Below are 18,584 nucleotides of genomic sequence, written 5' to 3'. Positions count from 1 at the left end.
TGTATGGATGCATCCAAGAAGGTGAACAAAACTGTGTATAAAACTTAATTCACGTAAGAAAGCTGTGTTGTACCCAAAAATCTCGACATCCCATAGTGGGCAGTGCTATGTATATGGTTGTAGTACGCCTAAAGTAGAGGGTAGAGGGCTGAAAGAAAGAAGACCTGACACAAAAACAAAGTGTATATAGTTGGTACTGAACACTACATAGCAGGAAAGGAATGTTGATGTTGGGTTCAGAAATTCTTATATGTTATGCGTTCCTTGTGATACATGCTGTGTTGTCTTGAGGAAGCAGGACGTTATTGGGCCACAACATACTTTCTTAGCCGGACTATTGGACACTTATGGGAAGTGCTCCTATGTTACTATTGTTACCACCACTTTCTTTATGTACACTATACGACAAGCAGGGAGCATCAGAGGGGCCTATGGTGCAGCGGAAAGGGAGAGGAATGTGGACTGGTAGGGGTATTAAGTGAGGGAAAACACAATATTTTGTAAAATAACCAATTTTTTGAGGACTTTGAAAACAAAGATGGTGTGTGAGTGCATTTTAGTTGTATGTATACATTCCTGGTGAATTCCAACTTACATCTCACAATACCTAACTGTAGGAAGTTGGCTCTGTATGCACTATTTCAAAGTAAGAAATAGCATGCACAGAGTCCAAGGGTTCCCCTTAGAGGTAAGATAGTGGCAAAAATAGATAATTCTAATGCTCTATTTTGTGGTAGTGTGGTCGAGCAGTAGGCTTATCAGAGGGTAGTGTTAAGCATTTGTTGTACACACACAGGCAATAAATGGGGAACACACACTTAAAGACAATTCCAAGCCAATAGGTTTTTAGATAGAAAAATATATTTTCTTAGTTTATTTTAAGAACCACAGGTTCAACATTTACAAACAATACTTTAAATGAAAGGTATTTCACTTAGGAACTTTAGGAACTTTGAATTAGCAAAATAGCATATACAGTTTTCACACAAATGGCAATAAGCTATTTTAAAACTGGACACAGTGCAATTTTCAACAGTTCCTGGGAGAGGTAAGTGTTTGTTAGTTTTGCAGGTAAGTAAACCACCTACAGGGTTCAAAGTTGGGTCCAAGGGAGCCCACCGTTGGGGGTTCAGAGCAACCCCAAAGTTACCACACCAGCAGCTCAGGGCCGGTCAGGTGCAGAGGTCAAAGTGGTGCCCAAAACGCATAGGCTTCAATGGAGAAGGGGGTGCCCCGGTTCCAGTCTGCCAGCAGGTAAGTGCCCGCGTCTTCGGAGGGCAGACTAGGGGGGTTTTGTAGGGCACCGGGGGGGACACAAGTCAGCACAAAAAGTACACCCTCAGCGGCACGGGGGCGGCCGGGTGCAGTGTGCAAACAGGCGTCAGGTTTGCAATGTAGTTCAATGGGAGACCTAGGGGTCTCTTCAGCGATGCAGGCAGGCAAGGGGGGGGGCTCCTCGGGGTAGCCACAACCTGGGCAAGAGAGAGGGCCACCTAGGGGTCGCTCCTGCACTGGAGGTCGGATCCTTCAGGTCCTGGGGGCTGCGGGTGCAGTGTCCTTACCAGGCGTCGGGTTCTTAGAAGCAGGCAGTCACGGTCAGGGGGAGCCTCTGGATTCCCTCTGCAGGCGTCGCTGTGGGGGTTCAGTGGGTCAACTCTGGCTACTCACGGGCTCGCAGTCGCCGGAGAGTCCTCCCTGTAGCGTTGGTTCTCCACAAGTCGAGCCGGGGGCGTCGGGTGTAGAGTGCAAAGTCTAACGCTTCCGGCGGAAACGTGTGTTCTTTCAAAGTTGCTTCTTTGTTGCAAAGATGCTTCTTCCATGGAGCAGAGCCGCTGCCCTCTGGAGTTCTTGGTCCTTTTAGATGCAGGGTAGTCCCCTGAGGCTTCAGAGGTCGCTGGACCCTGCGGAACGCGTCGCTGGAGCAGTTCTTTTGAAGTGGGGAGACAGGCCGGTAGAGCTGGGGCCAAAGCAGTTGGTGTCTCCGTCTTCTCTGCAGGTTTTTCCGCTCAGCAGTCCTTCTTCGTCTTAGGTTGCAGAAATCTAGTTTCCTAGGTTCTGGGGAGCCCCTAAATACTGAATTTAGGGGTGTGTTTAGGTCTGGGAGGACAGTAGCCAATGGCTACTGTCTTTGAGGGTGGCTACACCCTCTTTGTGCCTCCTCCCTGAGGGGAGGGGGGCACATCCCTATTCCTATTGGGGGGAATCCTCCAAAATCAAGATGGAGGATTTCTAAAGGCAGGGGTCACCTCAGCTCAGGACACCTTAGGGGCTGTCCTGACTGGTGGGTGACTCCTCCTTGTTTTTCTCATTATCTCCCCTGGACTTGCCGCCAAAAGTGGGGGCTGTATCCAGGGGGCGGGCATCTCCACTAGCTGGAGTGCCCTGGGGCATTGTAACACGAAGCCTGAGCCTTTGAGGCTCACTGCTAGGTGTTACAGTTCATGCAGGAGGGAGGTGTGAAGCACCTCCACCCAGAGCAGGCTTTTGTTTCTGTCCTCAGAGAGCACAAAGGCCCTCACCACATGGGGTCAGAAACTCGTCTTCCAGCAGCAGGCTGGCACAGACCAGTCAGTCCTGCACTGAACAATTGGGTAAAATACAGGGGGCATCTCTAAGATGCCCTCTGTGTGCATTTTTTAATAAATCCAACACTGGCATCAGTGTGGGTTTATTATTCTGAGAAGTTTGATACCAAACTTCCCAGTATTCAGTGTAGCCATTATGGAGCTGTGGAGTTCGTTTTTGACAGACTCCCAGACCATATACTCTTATGGCTACCCTGCACTTACAATGTCTAAGGGTTTGCTTAGACACTGTAGGGGCATAGTGCTCATGCACCTATGCCATCACCTGTGGTATAGTGCACCCTGCCTTAGGGCTGTAAGGCCTGCTAGAGGGGTGACTTACCTATGCCATAGGCAGTGTGAGGTTGGCATGGCACCCTGAGGGGAGTGCCATATCGACTTAGTTATTTTCTCCCCCCAGCACACACAAGCTGGCAAGCAGTGTTTCTATGCTGAGTGAGGGGTCCCTAGGGTGGCATAAGACATGCTGCAGCCCTTAGAGACCTTCCCTGGCATCAGGGCCCTTGGTACCAGGGGTACCAGGTACAAGGGACTTACCTGGGTGCCAGGGTTGTGCCAATTGTGGAGACAATGGTACATTTTAGGTGAAAGAACACTGGTGCTGGGGCCTGGTTAGCAGGGTCCCAGCACACTTCTCAGTCAAGTCAGCATCAGTATCAGGCAAAAAGTGGGGGGTAATTGCAACGGGAGCCATTTCCTTACACTAACTGAAAGCACCTGTACCCAACTATTTATCTCAAAATACATTTATTGTGGGGGTGTAACAATCCAAACACCCCCCTATAGCTACGCCCCTGGCTTTGCCTAGCATGATAACAGCACCAGGATTGGTCTGAGCGGCTTGGCCTGCCGCTCAGTGAGTTCATTGGAGCCTGTGCTGTTTCTCCAACCCGGCTATGCAGCACACCCGGGTTGGAGAAACCTAAGTGCACATCAGTTTGGCCAGACTAAGACGGCCGACCAAACTGACATGCGCACTCCAGTGACTCCACTCCTCCTTGCCCCTCCCATGGCCCAACCCCGCCCCTCCCTGCACAATCTGGATCAGCCAGCAGCAGAAAAATAAAAGAATGATAAAATATAATTTTATTTTTCAGCTGTCAACTCAGTCAGTGGGGTGATGCTCCTTCGCCATTGCAGAGGAGTCGCTGCAGCTCACTGCAGAGGGTTCTTTTCAGCACATCATCAGTGGCGTATGGGCCCTAGTACCAGGAAGGAAATGGGTCCTCTGGCTGCTGTTTAAAATGTGAAATGCAGTGATAATTAGGGAGGTGTGGGTCCCTCACACCTCTAGACCCCGGTGCTACTGCACCTGCTGTACCAAAGGTAGCTACGCCCCTCAGATCATGCTATCAGAGCTACGTAGACTTCTTGGAGGGCCTCCCTTTACTGACTCGTGGCCCCGCCCACTCTCAACCATTTCGATACATTCCACGATATCTCACCTCCAATTTTGGGTCAAGTTAAAGTTTACTTTGCTTTGAAAAAACATATAAAACATGCACATTCATTGTGATACAAAACATATTATGTATAATTAAACAATATTTTACCGTAATTTGTACAGGGCTCTTTGGTGTTTTGTAAACCGCTGGTTGTCATCTTATGACAACCTTGGAGCGCTGACGTCACAGATCAGGCCTAGAAAAAAGAACACACCAATGCCGTACTATAGCCATGAAATACCCACTCCAGCATTAAATGCCTGAGCCAAAAGCGAGGTCCTTAACAAGGGAGTGAGCCTTTAAATGCTGGTATAGCCCAGCTATAGCGGGCTATAAAACTATTAAAACATTCCCCCCATTAGGGCAGAATGTTCTAATTAGTCAAACAAAAGCGTCACAGAACCCAAGTGGATTGAAATCCCCTCGAGCTCCATGAGGCCTTTGTTCACAGCTGTTGCTGTGAGAACACCACTGGAATGTTGATGCTATGAGCTTCTACCAACCATTAGAACACTGGAATGTCGGGATCTCCATTTCAGACAATAAAAGTAAAAGCCGGTAAAAGCCCAGAGCGTCAACATTCCAGTGTTCTCTTTGTTCACAACAACAGCTGTGAACAAAGACCTCATGGAGCCAGAGGGTTTTTTAATCCCCTCGGGCTCCGTGAGGACTTTGTTTTATTTATTAGAACATTCTGCCCTCTAGTGGCAGAATGTTCTAATTGCTTTAGAGCCCATCGTAGCGGGCTTTACCAGCTATTAAAGGCCCGCTTCCTTCACTAGAGTGGGCCTTTAATGGCCGCTGTAGCCCCCTACGGCGGGGCTCCAAGGCCATATTAGAAGCCCAGAGGACTCCATTGTCTCCAATGCAGCTCCCAACAGCCCAATGTTCTAATCCATAGTCTTTAATGGAGCCCCCAACATTCCAGTATTCCAATCCATTGTCTTCAATGGAGCCCCCAACCTTCCAATATTCCAATTGATTGTCTTCAATGGAAGTCCCAACATTCGAATGTTCTAAAATAAGTTCAAAGAGCAGGTCAGTGTCCACCTGCGAATGAGGGGCATCACTGCCTGAATAAAGGGTGAGGGACCTTTTGCAGCACCCATGGTGGTCCCTGCGCTCAACATACATGTGAAACGTGGCTCCTTAAGAGGGCCTCATTTAGCAAGAAAAAGGCACAAAGGGCAGGAAAAGTCCTCATTCACAATATGGATAGTTTTTGTTTGAAGATGAGGCGCTTTTCCAGGATTGAGAAGCAAGACACCAAAAACAACCCTGAGAGAGTAAAGGAAGAGTTTAGCACAGTTTTCCACCCTGGAGGATACAACAGAGAAAAACAGCAGCAGAAAAAAGAACATCAATGGATCTAAGGTGGGCCAAGAACGTATTGCAAAATGTGGGACTGACAGTGCTGCAAAGCATCATTCTCAGGTCCACGCTCCCTGGTACGTGAGTAGAACAGGAAATGACTTCACAGGAAAGTGACTGAACACTATCCGCGAGAAGGAAGCTCTCACAGCGCAAAGTGGGAATTTGACCTTTGTGGTTAAGAATGAATATAAGCCCAGCCACACCCACCATCACAAGAAGGTGGCATTGGCTTGTATGGAAGGTGCAAAAGAGAGACCATGGGGCACATTTATAGGCCCCTAGCACCATCTTGTGCCAACGAGGCCGAAATCCCTGCGCCGTATTTACAGGGTGGCGCAATGCATGCATTGCGCCACTCTGTAACCCTTTGCGCTACATTATGCCTGCACCAGGCATAATGTATATAAAGGGAGCGTTCCCCCGTTAAGGGAGCCGGAAAAATGGCGTAAGGAAATCTATGAGATTTCCTTGCGCCATTTTAGACGGCACTTTTAACGCCTGCTCAAGGGCAGGCGTTAAACGGGGGCTTCCATTCTTTAGAATGGGCCCTATGTACTCTGCAGGAGTAGCGCCAATATTATGGTGCTACTCCTGCAGAGCACATCAATAGCGTCATGAAAAATGACGCTATTGCCCCCTACCCTGCGCCATGGTGCGGCGTTATTTAAATACGGCGCACACATGGTGGCGGTAGGGGGCGGTAGGGTGCGCTAAGGGGCGCAGGGAAAGGGGCGCAGGGAAAGTGGCGCTGCACTAGGTGCAGCGCCACTTTCCATAATTCTGCCCCAAAATGTCCTACATCCTGCCCTTGATCCATCTGGCATCACTGGTGCCCATGCCACCATATTCCTTCATCTGAACTTTCAGACCAACATTCTATAACCCACAGAAAGCAGTCTGCCAACCAAGGACACCATTCAGGACTACCACACCCGACAGCGAGTCCAGTCTGGCCCGTAGTCCAGGGCAAGGCGGATGGACAGTCCCCCATACATGCCCGGCATCGCCTTCCTGTCTACGTGGAACCAGAGGACCACACCACAGCGTCCAAGGAACCAAAGCCACTCTCCAGTGACTTATGTCTGCAGATGTAACAATTCTTTTTACATCAGTACTTAACACTTCAGCCTTAAAATAGGATGAATAAAAAAACTGCAAAGAAGGAACGGAGTTTTGTGTTTGTTCCTTTCAGCTCCAAACCGAATTCGAATGTGCAAATAGTGCAAACGTTTTCATGTTAGAGCCAAAACATGTCAACTTTGATCCAAACGTGTATTTTTCATTCTTGTTGCAGGGATCCTCGAAGATTCTATGAATCAAATCTAGAAGTGCAGAATTTAATGAAATCTAAACAACCACGTGTTCACTTTGGAAACCATCGTTTTTGTATGTGGGTTCCGGGGATTGATAAAGTTGCAATATTCAAATAATTCAGGCACTGAGACCTCCCAAGCAGCTACAACTCTGAATGTGGATGTCTTACTTGCCCCACTACCTGTGTCCCTGTTCAGAGCTGTCCGGCTTCATATGCAAGATCACTGTGTCTGTCTCTGAATCTACATATGAAACCCACTTTGAATATTATGTGCCTGGAGTCAAGGTTGGGCCCCCAAGCCCTGGACCTTGCAGTACCGGACGAAAGCAGGACCATGCTGGTGGCCACAGTCTCTGGCCTGATTCCCTGTTTCATGCGGACACTAAAGTTACCATAGGTTGGCTTGACCAACTATAAATGCAGGACTTCTCTCCTCCATAAGGCAATGCATTGAAATCCCTAGGCATGTAGGTGGGGTCGCGTTTAACTACCACCTAATACAATGAACAAGTAACAGCTGCACCAAAGGCACTTTGAGTTCCATCAAACTACTCAAATGCGTCCTCCAACCCGGTGATTTTCAAGAGGTTGGGAAGGTCTTGGCCTTCGTGACATTGGGAACTGTATTCATCTCAGCAATCCTGCCTACTTGCTCCAGTAAAGCTTGTCTGCAGCAAGACGTATCCCTGGGACCAGACCATACCACCACGAGTCTGTGGTGCTCAAAGACCGGTCCTGGCTCCCATTGGAAGCCAGAACGAACCTTCAGCTGCCTCCATCAGGTACAACACATCTCCAGCAAGCAGAAGAGCTGCGCTCATCCATCCATCTGCTGCACAGAGGAGACCGAGGGGGTGCAGCATTATAGTTCAACACACAGAAGGTGACAACCCAGGAGCCTTCTGTGTGGAGCGCACCACATCTCCAGATGTGCAGAGCCCCTGACAACCCCCCTGTGGGAACCCTCGTTCAAGTCATCTCTGTCTCCCTAAAGAGATCCCAGCGGCTGCTGGCCTTAAATCTACAGGTCTAATGTAGGGTTTGGCGGGTGGGGGCTATCCCACCTGCTGCATTACAGGTGTATGAGGGTGTGTAATGCACTTGTAATAAGGCAGGTGGGACATCCATTGCACTAGAGATGGTGTCACTCAACCACGAAACCCTGAGTCTCACCCTGAGTTTTCTTTCTTCACTGTTTCTAGCTCCAACCCCCACCCATTCCTTTCACGTCACTTTCCTCTTTTCTCCCCTGACTCTTGCCCCCTGAGATCTCTTTGCTTCTCTGATGAAGTGGGAAATGTTACACGTACATTTGTCATTTCTTCTGGGTCATTGGAAGCGGCGTCGGGCCTCTCCGTGTTGTTCTTTGCACAGCGCACTCATCCCTCTGAGAGTTGTGCACTCCATAAGAATCTAAGAAATGGTGCAAAGAGGTTCTTGGGACTCGAGAGCACAGAATGGTTTGGAAACAAATTACACACACTACATACAAGAGCATACTACATACAAGACATACTACATACAAGAGCAAAACACGACGCACGGCTGAAGCCCGACCCTCATATGGAGGAGTGTGTGAACTGAAGGATCACCAGGCAAACATGGGGCTTGTTACTGTCTGCAGATGGCAAGACGAGGGTGTGAGGATAGCGCCTCTGTCTCAAGGCGCTAACTGTGACCACTGCCTGCGAGCTCTGTGCGCATATGAGACGCGTGTCCGCGCCTCTGCAGAAGCTCTGGACCCTACGACCTGTAACATGAGTAATATGTAAACTCATTTGATTCTCATTTAAGGTCCTAAGTGTTGCCACTTTTCACCGAGATGATAAGCACTTTACGAAAAACGAAAATGAAAACATCTAATCATTACACGTTGAGCTGAATTGTGTTTATCAACAGATAAATATATGCTATAATTCCACCACCCCGATGTTAGGTTTGCAGAAGACGGAGTGAGTTTTGCACCCCTTTCTGTTACCAGATCTAGTTGTAATTGTTCACTAACGCAGAAAGCGTCCTTGCTGGGGATGCCGCTCTTCCTAGCGATGCTGCTTGACGAAGGGAGTCGTTTAAAGCTGTCCCTTGTTGCATTGATCCTTCCATCGGGGTTATTTATGATTCAAACAACATGGCGTTGACTATTGGGGTTAAATTCTGGAGCCACATTCAATACCATTCTTGCGTAATAGCCCCAGATCTGTAGCCCCTCCGAGGACGAAAGACCATGCACAGTGGCCTATAAAAATTGAGTAATCCACTGCCATGTACTCTTGGTCCTTTAGCTCTTAGACCTCACATTTGTTTTTACTGGTGGATTATTCAAAGATTGCTAAAAGATTTAGGGGGTTATTACAACTTTGGAGGAGGTGTTAATCCGTCCCAAAAGTGACGGTAAAGTGACGGATATACCACCAGACGTATTACGAGTTCCAAAGGATATAATGGACTCGTGATACGGCTGGTGGTATATCCGTCACTTTACCGTCACTTTTGGGACAGATTAACACCTCCTCCAAAGTTGTAATAACCCCCTAAGGGTCTGATTTACAACTTGGCGGACGAGTTACTCCATCACAACGGTGACGAATATCCTCTCCGGCTAAATCTAAATTCCATTCTATGCTGTGGGATTTAGATGTCGGCGGATGGGATATCCATCTTAGTGACGAGTAACCTGTCTGCCAAGTTCTAAATCAGGCCCTCAGTTTGTACAGCTTTGGTGCACTGCAATGGTTTAAGGGCCGTTTTTGATCTTTTTACACAACAAAGAGCTCCTCTTCAGGGAATGCTAGTAAATTACAGATCTAGTGGGCTGGGTGTGGTCTGATGAACAGATTCTTGATCTCGGAACAAAGGGAACTTGATTCCAACACTTTCATCAGTGGCAGTCTAACCATCTTGCCCCATCTTGCAGATATGTTGAATGTAATAATAATCTCTTAAATATTTGTAACACAACCTACAAATGTGTAGCGTAAAATGTAATATCAAGTATCAATATCAAAACACCCCCCTGGGGACAAACGCAAACCCCGCAGGGCAGGCAACAAGACACTAAACCCACCCCTGAGCAATCCCCGCGCGAAACGTTCTTTACTACTGCAGACTACATCCCTCCTTGCCAATACATCTCCGAGGTCCGTGTCGACACAATCGGGACTGGAGTCTGAGCTAGGAGTACATTCTGACTCTGCGGATTCCACCTGCGGCCCCAACCTCACTCCAAGGTCAGCGGACAATATTTGCTAAATACATACCGGTCTCGGACACAACGGTACAGGACATCCTACAGAGGAAGCCAATAATCGCCCGCTAAAGCTGTTTACTACCCACCGGCTTTGCCTCTCCTGACTGCAGCAAAAGATTCATGGTTGGTCCCAGTGAGCAGCAATCTCAGCAAGAGTATAACGGGTCGGGGCCACCATTGACTTGAACGTACTTATTCGAAACACCCCTGTACCGTATGGACCGTTCCAACTGGTTGGCAAGTATTGTATCGTCGAAGCCCTTGCCACAACCACAGTTATTGTTAGATATAGTTAATGTTATTGTTTTAATTAGCAGAGTCACAACCACAAGGCATAGCTTAGCTTATGGTATTTGAAGTAAATGTCATTATTATGTTAACAATAAGTACACACTAGGTAACCGCAGCTTAAGCTGGCTAGTCACAATGGGCGTGAAATACACTACTGATGCAAAAAAAAAAAGAGCCAGCCCCCCAAACTCACAAAGTCTATGTACAAAATCACAAATAACCCATGGCAGTCCAGAGACAAAAGTATAACTCACAATATAAAACACTCACATGGAATATAAGAGGCATGGCTTCCCCGCGTAAGCGACAACAGATACACGCATACCTTAGGAGACACCAAATACATTTCGCCATGCTACAGGAGACACACCTGGCTAAGTCCTCCTTGGAACATACCAAAGTAAAATGGAAAGGGCAATTATATGGTACTACCTTTTCAACATATGCCCGGGGAGTAGCGATCTGGATAGCCCCTGGGGTCCCCTACGTCACGTCCCGCGTACAATGTGACCCATATGGTCGGTATGTCCTCCTGGAGGGCTCCCTAGATGGGGAACCCATGGCTTTAGCATCAATATATACCCCAAACTCAAATCAATGGGAATTTTTACGGACACTTAACAGTAGTAGGCTCAACGACCCAGAGATGGATGTCATCTGGGGCGGTGACTTTAATTGCGTATTAGACATTCACAAAGACCGCTCTGTCCCTCCGTTAGATAACACCCTAGCTAAACGCGCATCACTTGAACTCGCAGAGTGGGCTTCCAATAATAGGCTAAGAGAAATTTGGAGAACAGGCCACCCTACACACTGTGAATACTCTTTCTACTCCCCAGTGCATAAATTATACACCAGAATAGATATGATATTTGCATCAAGGGACATAATTCCAAAAATAACCACATCAGGCTACCTAGCTCGCACCATATCCGATCACAACCCACTCCAAGCCACCCTGAGAACGGGCCGCACACTTACGTGCATTCCCACATGGCGTTTACAACCAGATGCCCTCATAGATCCTCCTTTTCATGCTGAATTGGCTAAATGCTTAATAGATTACTTTGCCTTAAATAAAAACACAACAACAGCGCGCGCCACGGAATGGGACGCTCACAAAGTGGTTATACGCGGCCACTGCCTTGCGGCTTCACTGGGAGTCAAAAGAATGCTTAATAGGGAACTCCTAGAGTTAGAATCTAAAATGCGCAAGGCGGAGACCGAGGCCACTACTAGCGTGACCTCGATTGAGACACTAAACTTGCTGAAATTAGACTACAGAGAAGCAGATGCCAGACTCAGCAGACATGACTACAGACATTTTAAAGCCCGGCAACACGCAGAAGGAGACAGATCAGGCAAACTACTAGCATGGCTGGTGCGCCAACCACTACAGTCCTCACCTATAGGTGCGATTAGAGCACACTCAGGAGAAGTGATTAACACTCAAGCTGGAATTAATAAGACCTTCCACACATATTATCGTTCCCTATACCAGCCCACTAGCCCTCCAAATGAACAACAACTGTCTGAACTCCTGTCACTGATTCCCCAAAATAGGAATGTAATCGATAACGCAGCCACTCTAGATGGTCCCATTACTAGTGAAGAACTACGCTTAGCTCTCTCTCAAATGGCACGTGGCAAAACCCCTGGTTCGGACTGATTACCAATGGAATATTACAGCTCATTATCCACCCATCTACAACTGCCTTTGATCGAGGTATTTAATGAGGCACGAAATAGAAAACAGTTACCAGACTCCATGCGTGAAGCATTGATAGTGGTACTGCCAAAACCGGGACGCGATCCACTTGATGTCAAATCCTACAGACCACTCTCCCTGTTAAATACTGACTGTAAGCTCCTGGGGAAAATCCTAGCAAACAGACTCCTCCTTTATCTACCAGACTTAATCCATCAAGACCAATCTGGATTTGTACCAGGGAGGAACACTTTTCTAAACATAAGACGCCTAATCCGCATACTTCACAGCACCACAGAAGCCGAGGCAGTGGCTGTGGCATTGGATATAGAGAAGGCGTTTGATACACTGGGATGGGAATATCTCTTCCGCACGTTGGAGGCATTCGGCTTTCAAAACGGTTTCATCTGCTGGATTGCCACGTTATACGCAAAACCAACAGCTCGCGTCAAAACGGGCCAAATGATATCAGAGGCGTTCCCCATTGGTTGAGGCACCAGGCAAGGATGCCCTTTATCCCCTCTATTATTTCCAATAGCTATGGAGCCATTGGCAATCAAACTCCGTTGCTGCGCAAGCAGGTGGGGCATCCAAGAATCCAACATATACCATATTGTTTCCTTATATGCGGATGATGCTTTAATATACTTGCGTAACTATACCTCTTCCCTCACAGAAGTTGTACAAATCCTGGATAACTTCGCCTTATCCTCTGGCCTATGCGTTAATTGGGCGAAATCATGTATTTTCCCACTTACCCGCATACCTGCGGAGCAGCAAATGTCATTACCATTACACCAACTGACATGGGCATATCAGACCTTTAAATATTTAGGGACTCAGGTATACCACTCCATGACAGACTTACGGGAGGGCAACCTTGACAGGCTGCTACGTTCAACTCGTGGATCTATGGCATTTTGGAGCTCCCTCCCACTGTCACCAATGGGCCGTGTGGCCATAGCTAAAATGTTAATATTACCTAGATTCTTATACTATTTCACAGCACTCCCGTTGTCCCTGCCACGCTCGTTTTTTCATAAATTACACTCCCTGCTAACAGATTTGCTATGGGGCAGAGATAGACGGAGGGTAGCATTAGCCATTACACAATATCCACAGGAGGAAGGCGGGCTCGGCATGCCGAACTTTGAACTGTACTACGCGGCAGCCCAACTCCAATGGGTGGCCGCGTGGCTTAGCGAACCCCTCACCCCAGAGTGTACAGCGCTAATGTCTTATACGGCACCACAAACGATACTGACATCACTCATGTCCAGACCTCCTTACCCGTCTAATAAAAATCCTCTATTAGAAACAGCCAGGTACTGCTGGCGGAGATATGTACAGGTTAAAACCCTTACTCCCCCTTATTCGCCTGTGTTGCCTCTGGCTCAGGTACCAGGTGTCCAGAACCTCTCCCATCACCATGATATATGTGTAACCAAGGCATTGAAAATAGGGGACCTGTACTCAAGCTCTAAGACAAGCACTTTCGCAGAGCTTGTATCTACCGGTGTCATGCAACCAGGGGCCTTCTTAACATTTAACGCCATTACCAAACCTCTACAAAACTTCTGGGGGCGCAATACAAATGAACCTGACGAATCCCTTCTACTCACATCATTACTCAACATAGGGAACACAAAAGGCAGCATTACTAAATTATATAAAATCCTCCTAACAGATACCTGCACCACTCTGACCCAGGTCAAAGGCCGCTGGGATGGGGTTCTCTCCACACCAATCGACCAGAAGGCCTGGGAAGCTGCCCTCTCCACGATTAAATCCGTATCTCGTAATGTTAGACTGAGATACACTCAATTCAATTACATCCACCAGGCATATCTATCACCGTCTCGTATCATCAAAATGTACCCAAACTCTAAACCAGAATGCCCTAGATGCGCTACCCCCGCCGCTAATTTCTACCATATGGTTTGGGAATGCCACACAATAAATACTGGTTGGTGCCGCATAACAGAAACGGTAGCAGACATAATAGATAACACGCTTACACCCACGCCAGAATCCTGCTTGCTGGGAATACGTTACCGGGGCAAGAATGAAAAACATACTCACAAGTTTATAGACCTTGCGTTTGTATTATACAAGCGATTGATCGCTACACTCTGGAAAGCCCCTAATGCCCCTCCCTATTCCGCTTGGCTTGCAGCCTCGCATAGCTCTACACTAGCAGAGGCTCACACTCTAAGACAGCTGCAACTCAGAGGCCAGATACAAGAGGGTGCCGAATACTGGGACCATTTAGTAGTACAAATAGAATCTAGAGATGATAAATACCCCCCTTGAAATACGAAGCATGAACAAAATGCCCTTCAAATGAATACTTAGAAATCATGACAAGGAACATATCACACTCGGCGTGACACCCCAGCTGATCCCGGCATATTAACCCGAGGACATACAATCGGATAACAAGCGCAGCTCCACCCAAATGCGAACACGCAAGCTGATAGTGGCTATTGATGCGCTGTTAATCATGCCCTCGCCCCATAACAAACTATATGACACACAAACAAAACACTGACATATCCCACGTCCACACAGCTGAATGTTACCGCAATCACTTAGAATACCATTAAATATAAATATATTTAAACAAAACTACAAATATGCCTATTGTTATAAAATGCACCAAGTTAAGTTGTTTGTCAGAACATTAAAATGTAACCGTACTGTATAGAAACCACAAGTACGTGTAGAGGCACATGAAAAGAGAAAAATGTTTATTCTCTTACTAATTTAAAGGAAATGTACTGCTGTTCGAGTGCTGTGTTTAATAAACAGATTAAAAAAAAAAAAAAAAAAACTAGTCACGCTCCCAGGATCAACTCAGCCTCTCACCTACTGTCCTTTCTTACCAGCCAAGCCGCCGGCCTCTCACCTACTGTCCTTTGTTACCAGCCAAGCCGCCGGCCTCTCACCTACTGTCCTTTGTTACCAGCCAAGCCGCCAGCCTCTCACCTACTGTCCTTTGTTACCAGCCAAGCCGCCGGCCTCTCACTGTCCTCCCTTCATTCTCCTTTCCTTACCCTCCCCCGCTCTCAGTGTCCGTGCCGCTCTCTACCTGTGCCCCTACCTTTCATTGACAATGCCTGCACTCCCCTTCCACCTTCTGCCCTGCATGCACACTATCACTAACTCACCCCTTCCAGGTAGCTCATGTGTCTCCCCCTCAGCGCCATCCATAACGTGTTGAAATTAGAAAGCTGCTCAAGTGTAGGCGCACTGTCATCATCTGCCTTGTACCAAACTTTTTCTCACTTCTCCATCTCTTTTGCTTTCTCTCTACAGATCTTTGAGTCTGGTCCAAGAATTGCAGACTGAACTGGAACTCAAACCTCAAAGTGCAACTTTGGTCCCTGGACACCTCATGTCAGCCCTTCATCTCCACGCGGCACCTTCAGATGGATTTAGGAAAACCCTCTACCCCCTCTTACCTTATCCCACAGCCCTTCCTCCAGCACCTTTCTAAGAGGCCTGGACTAGTCCCCACACTGTCCCCAGAGGGCTGTGCTCATTCCATACAGTGGTCAGCAGCCCTCACCCTTCTTGTCTGAAGGCCCGCTCCGTCCCCCACTTCCCCACTCATGCAGGTCATTTAATGGCCACCACGGCTGTGTTGCTCACTCTTCCGGCAGCTTCTTCTCTTCCTGTCTAGGAGGAATGAGCTTCATGCAGGTCTCAGCTTCATTCACTCCCCCAGAAGACAAGGGGAGAAGATGTGAAGCCATAGACGAGAGGGAGAAGTGAGGCGCGAGGTGGAGTATGGTAAGGTGGGCATGGGACCCTTAAACACATTTAAAAATATGAGATCCCTCCAGCGATTCAGGACAGAGGTGACTATGTGGTGGAAATAGATGAAACTAGAGGCACTAAGGTGAAAGAGACCAACAATTAGGAATATGAACACGGTGTAGGGCAAGGAGGGTAGACCACAGAAAACATGTGAGGGTATCAAGGTAATACGGAAGTAATGATGGCCATGGGGCACTTGCAGTTAGACGAGCTACTGGAGAGACAAGGAGGACAGGATTGGAGGGGCCAGGCGGGAAATGAGCACAAGGAGGCAAAGAAGGAACGAAAGTGAAACCTAAAGTGAGGAGGAGGGAAGAGACAATGTAAGTTAGATGACAAGTGTGAAAGAGAAGTTAAGAAATGTTGTGAAGTGGGTGGAGAGAAGGGAAAAGTGAGGTAAAAACAGGAGAAATTCTATGTGAAATGTTGGTTAAGGAAGTTAAACAAATGAAGCTAGTGTGAGGGAACAGAGCTGTGCATTTGGAGATGTGCGCATGTTTGGAGACTGGTGGAAGAATTGGAAAAGGCCAGTGAAGTGTACAGCTGAAGGAAGTTCAGAGTTCTAGGTTTCTGTGGTCATTACTCTGAGAATGCAGAGTTTGCTCATCCCTTGTGAATTCTAACTAAACTTTGAGTTTCTGCTTTTTGGACAACTCTTGTGAAGTTGACAGTTGCCTTACATAGGCCTTGTACGTAGGGCCTGGCCATTGTCCATTGGAGTATTAACTTTCCTTAGGTATCTAGAGATGGTCCCTGGAGTGGAAGGTTGGGGTGTATGGTCTGGACACTTCCTTTTCATAGGGTACGGTTCAATTATAATTTTTGCTTAGGTTTGGATGATAAGAGTAAGGTAGTCAGACTAGGGTACGTGATATGGAGAGTGGCTATCTCTAGGGTATGTGTAAATTTTCTTCATATCTCAAAAGATTGTTCTAGGTGAGATGGTACATGATCTGGACATTGCCTATCCAAAGGGTACGGTGGAAGTGTTATTGCTCCTAAGGTCTGGACTGGTGCCCCACTTTAGCTAAGCTGGAGCACAGGACTTGGATTTGACCCAGCTGTGATGTTGGAGTGTTACCATTCCTCAGATCCTAAGAGGTGGTCTTTGAAGAGTAGGGTTGAGTACCTAGCCCTGCCATAGGGATAGAGTTAACTTTCCTCAAACCCCAAGAGGTGATCCTTGGAGAGCAGAGCTATGATACATAATATGGCTCTGCAGATCTGTAGGACTGAACTTTGAACTGTGGTTAGGTTCCTAGAGGTGATTCTTGGAGAGCAGGGCATAGGTGCTTGATATGGACATTATCTGGAAGACAGAAGAGTACATTTTCCTCCTGTCTCTAGATGGTACATAGTCCGGACATTGCCTAACCATAAGGTACAACAGAATTGTTCTCTTTCCTCTGGTAGTTCTTTGGGGGCTGAGCTCAAGTACATGATATTTGGCTATGAGTCCAGCTGAAGTGGTACCATTCCTGAGATCCTCAGGAGTGGTCATTGGAGTCAGAACTGGAGTTCATGGTCTAGTCACTTCTTTTACATACCTGTTAACTTTCGTCTTGTCCCCAAATGTGGTTCTTGTACGGTCGGCTGGGTACACCACACAGGCACCGTGGAAGCAGCTGATGCTGAGGTTGAACATTCTATGCCTGGTAAGTGGGTAAATAGCATCCCCCCTTCCCAGGATGCTACAGGTGGCACATCTCACTAGGTCTGAACTTATTAGTATGTGATAAATCAGAAGGCCCTCTTTCTGGCTGCATGGCGTGTTATGGAGAGGGCACCACCCGCACTGGACCCGCTTGTATCTCACCAAGAAAGTGTATTGTGGACCTGTCTCACAAAAACAACATAATCTGTTGTCCAATTTAGTAGTTTAGTTTCTGTGACAAGAACCATAAGTGAGTGAGGAGCAGCAGAATTCTCTCTGGCTCAGAACCTGGGGGATTCTCTCATATTGTTGCTCAATGTCTCCTCAAGGGGTGATTCTTCAATTGGGAAAAGTCAATGTGAGCACAATGTATTGCACCTACTTTAGCATACGAGGCCTGTTCCTGCCCGCAACCGCCTGAGGAGCCTACACCACTGAAGCAAAGCAGCTGCATTTTTGTGGGAATTTCACTGGGGTCTTGGATCTGATATACACAGGGACGCAACCCAGATCGCTTTGGGCTTTTAATAGACATTTAGCAGCACCCCCATTTGAAAGTTACCAGTTGTGGTGTCGCGACAAGATACAGCCTTTATTCCTCATCAAGCAGGCACACTGGACTGTGAACAGTGTTGTGGCCACAGCCCCCTTTCCAGGTTCATCATCTATAATCCTTGTCCCACCGCCTCTTTGCCAGCCTCCTCCCCCTCGATGGCTCGGCGCCTCCTACAGGTGCCACCTGTGTGTTGCCTGTGTGCTTCTGTGAAGCAGAGTTGGGTGAGTCAGTGGAGCCTCCCTGGCTGGTCCAGTGTGTCCCAGTGTGTGTGGGCTCAGAGGAGGGTGAGGGGGTTTCATAGCCCTGGCCCTGGGACGCTGCTCAATTCTTCACCCATTAAAGCTTCTCACTGTTTTACACTCTGAGTCTTTCTTCTCTTTTATTTGCATGTACTGGAAGAGCTGGAAGAAATCCTTCTTGGCTTAAAGTAATCAATGCAGCGCGAGTCAGAGGGAGAGGTGGGGGAGAAGGGCGAACAGGTTGAAAAGAGGAATCTTCTTTGGGGTGCCCATGGTGATGTTCGGGGTACCCATGGTGACGTACGTAGGAAACCACAAAATGATACAGTGCAAGCACTCAACAGAGAC

At 47.6% G+C, this 18,584-nt stretch overlaps 1 protein-coding gene across 4 annotated transcripts in view; it reads left to right on the top strand.

Annotated features, from left to right (window-relative positions):
• Positions 1-18,354, top strand: part of OBSL1 (obscurin like cytoskeletal adaptor 1) — a 368,734-nt gene extending 350,380 nt beyond the window's left edge. For all 4 annotated transcript variants that reach the window (XM_069227203.1, XM_069227206.1, XM_069227205.1 and 1 more), the window contains one exon: positions 15,284-18,354. In XM_069227203.1, the coding sequence (XP_069083304.1) occupies positions 15,284-15,291 (8 nt within the window). In that variant the 3' untranslated portion in view covers positions 15,292-18,354. The remainder of the gene's footprint in view (positions 1-15,283) is intronic.
• Positions 18,355-18,584: the final 230 nt, after the last annotated feature.

The sequence above is a fragment of the Pleurodeles waltl genome, chromosome 3_2, assembly GCF_031143425.1.
Source record: "Pleurodeles waltl isolate 20211129_DDA chromosome 3_2, aPleWal1.hap1.20221129, whole genome shotgun sequence".
Lineage (NCBI taxonomy): Eukaryota > Metazoa > Chordata > Amphibia > Caudata > Salamandridae > Pleurodeles > Pleurodeles waltl.
This window is presented reverse-complemented; position numbering and strand designations above follow the sequence as displayed.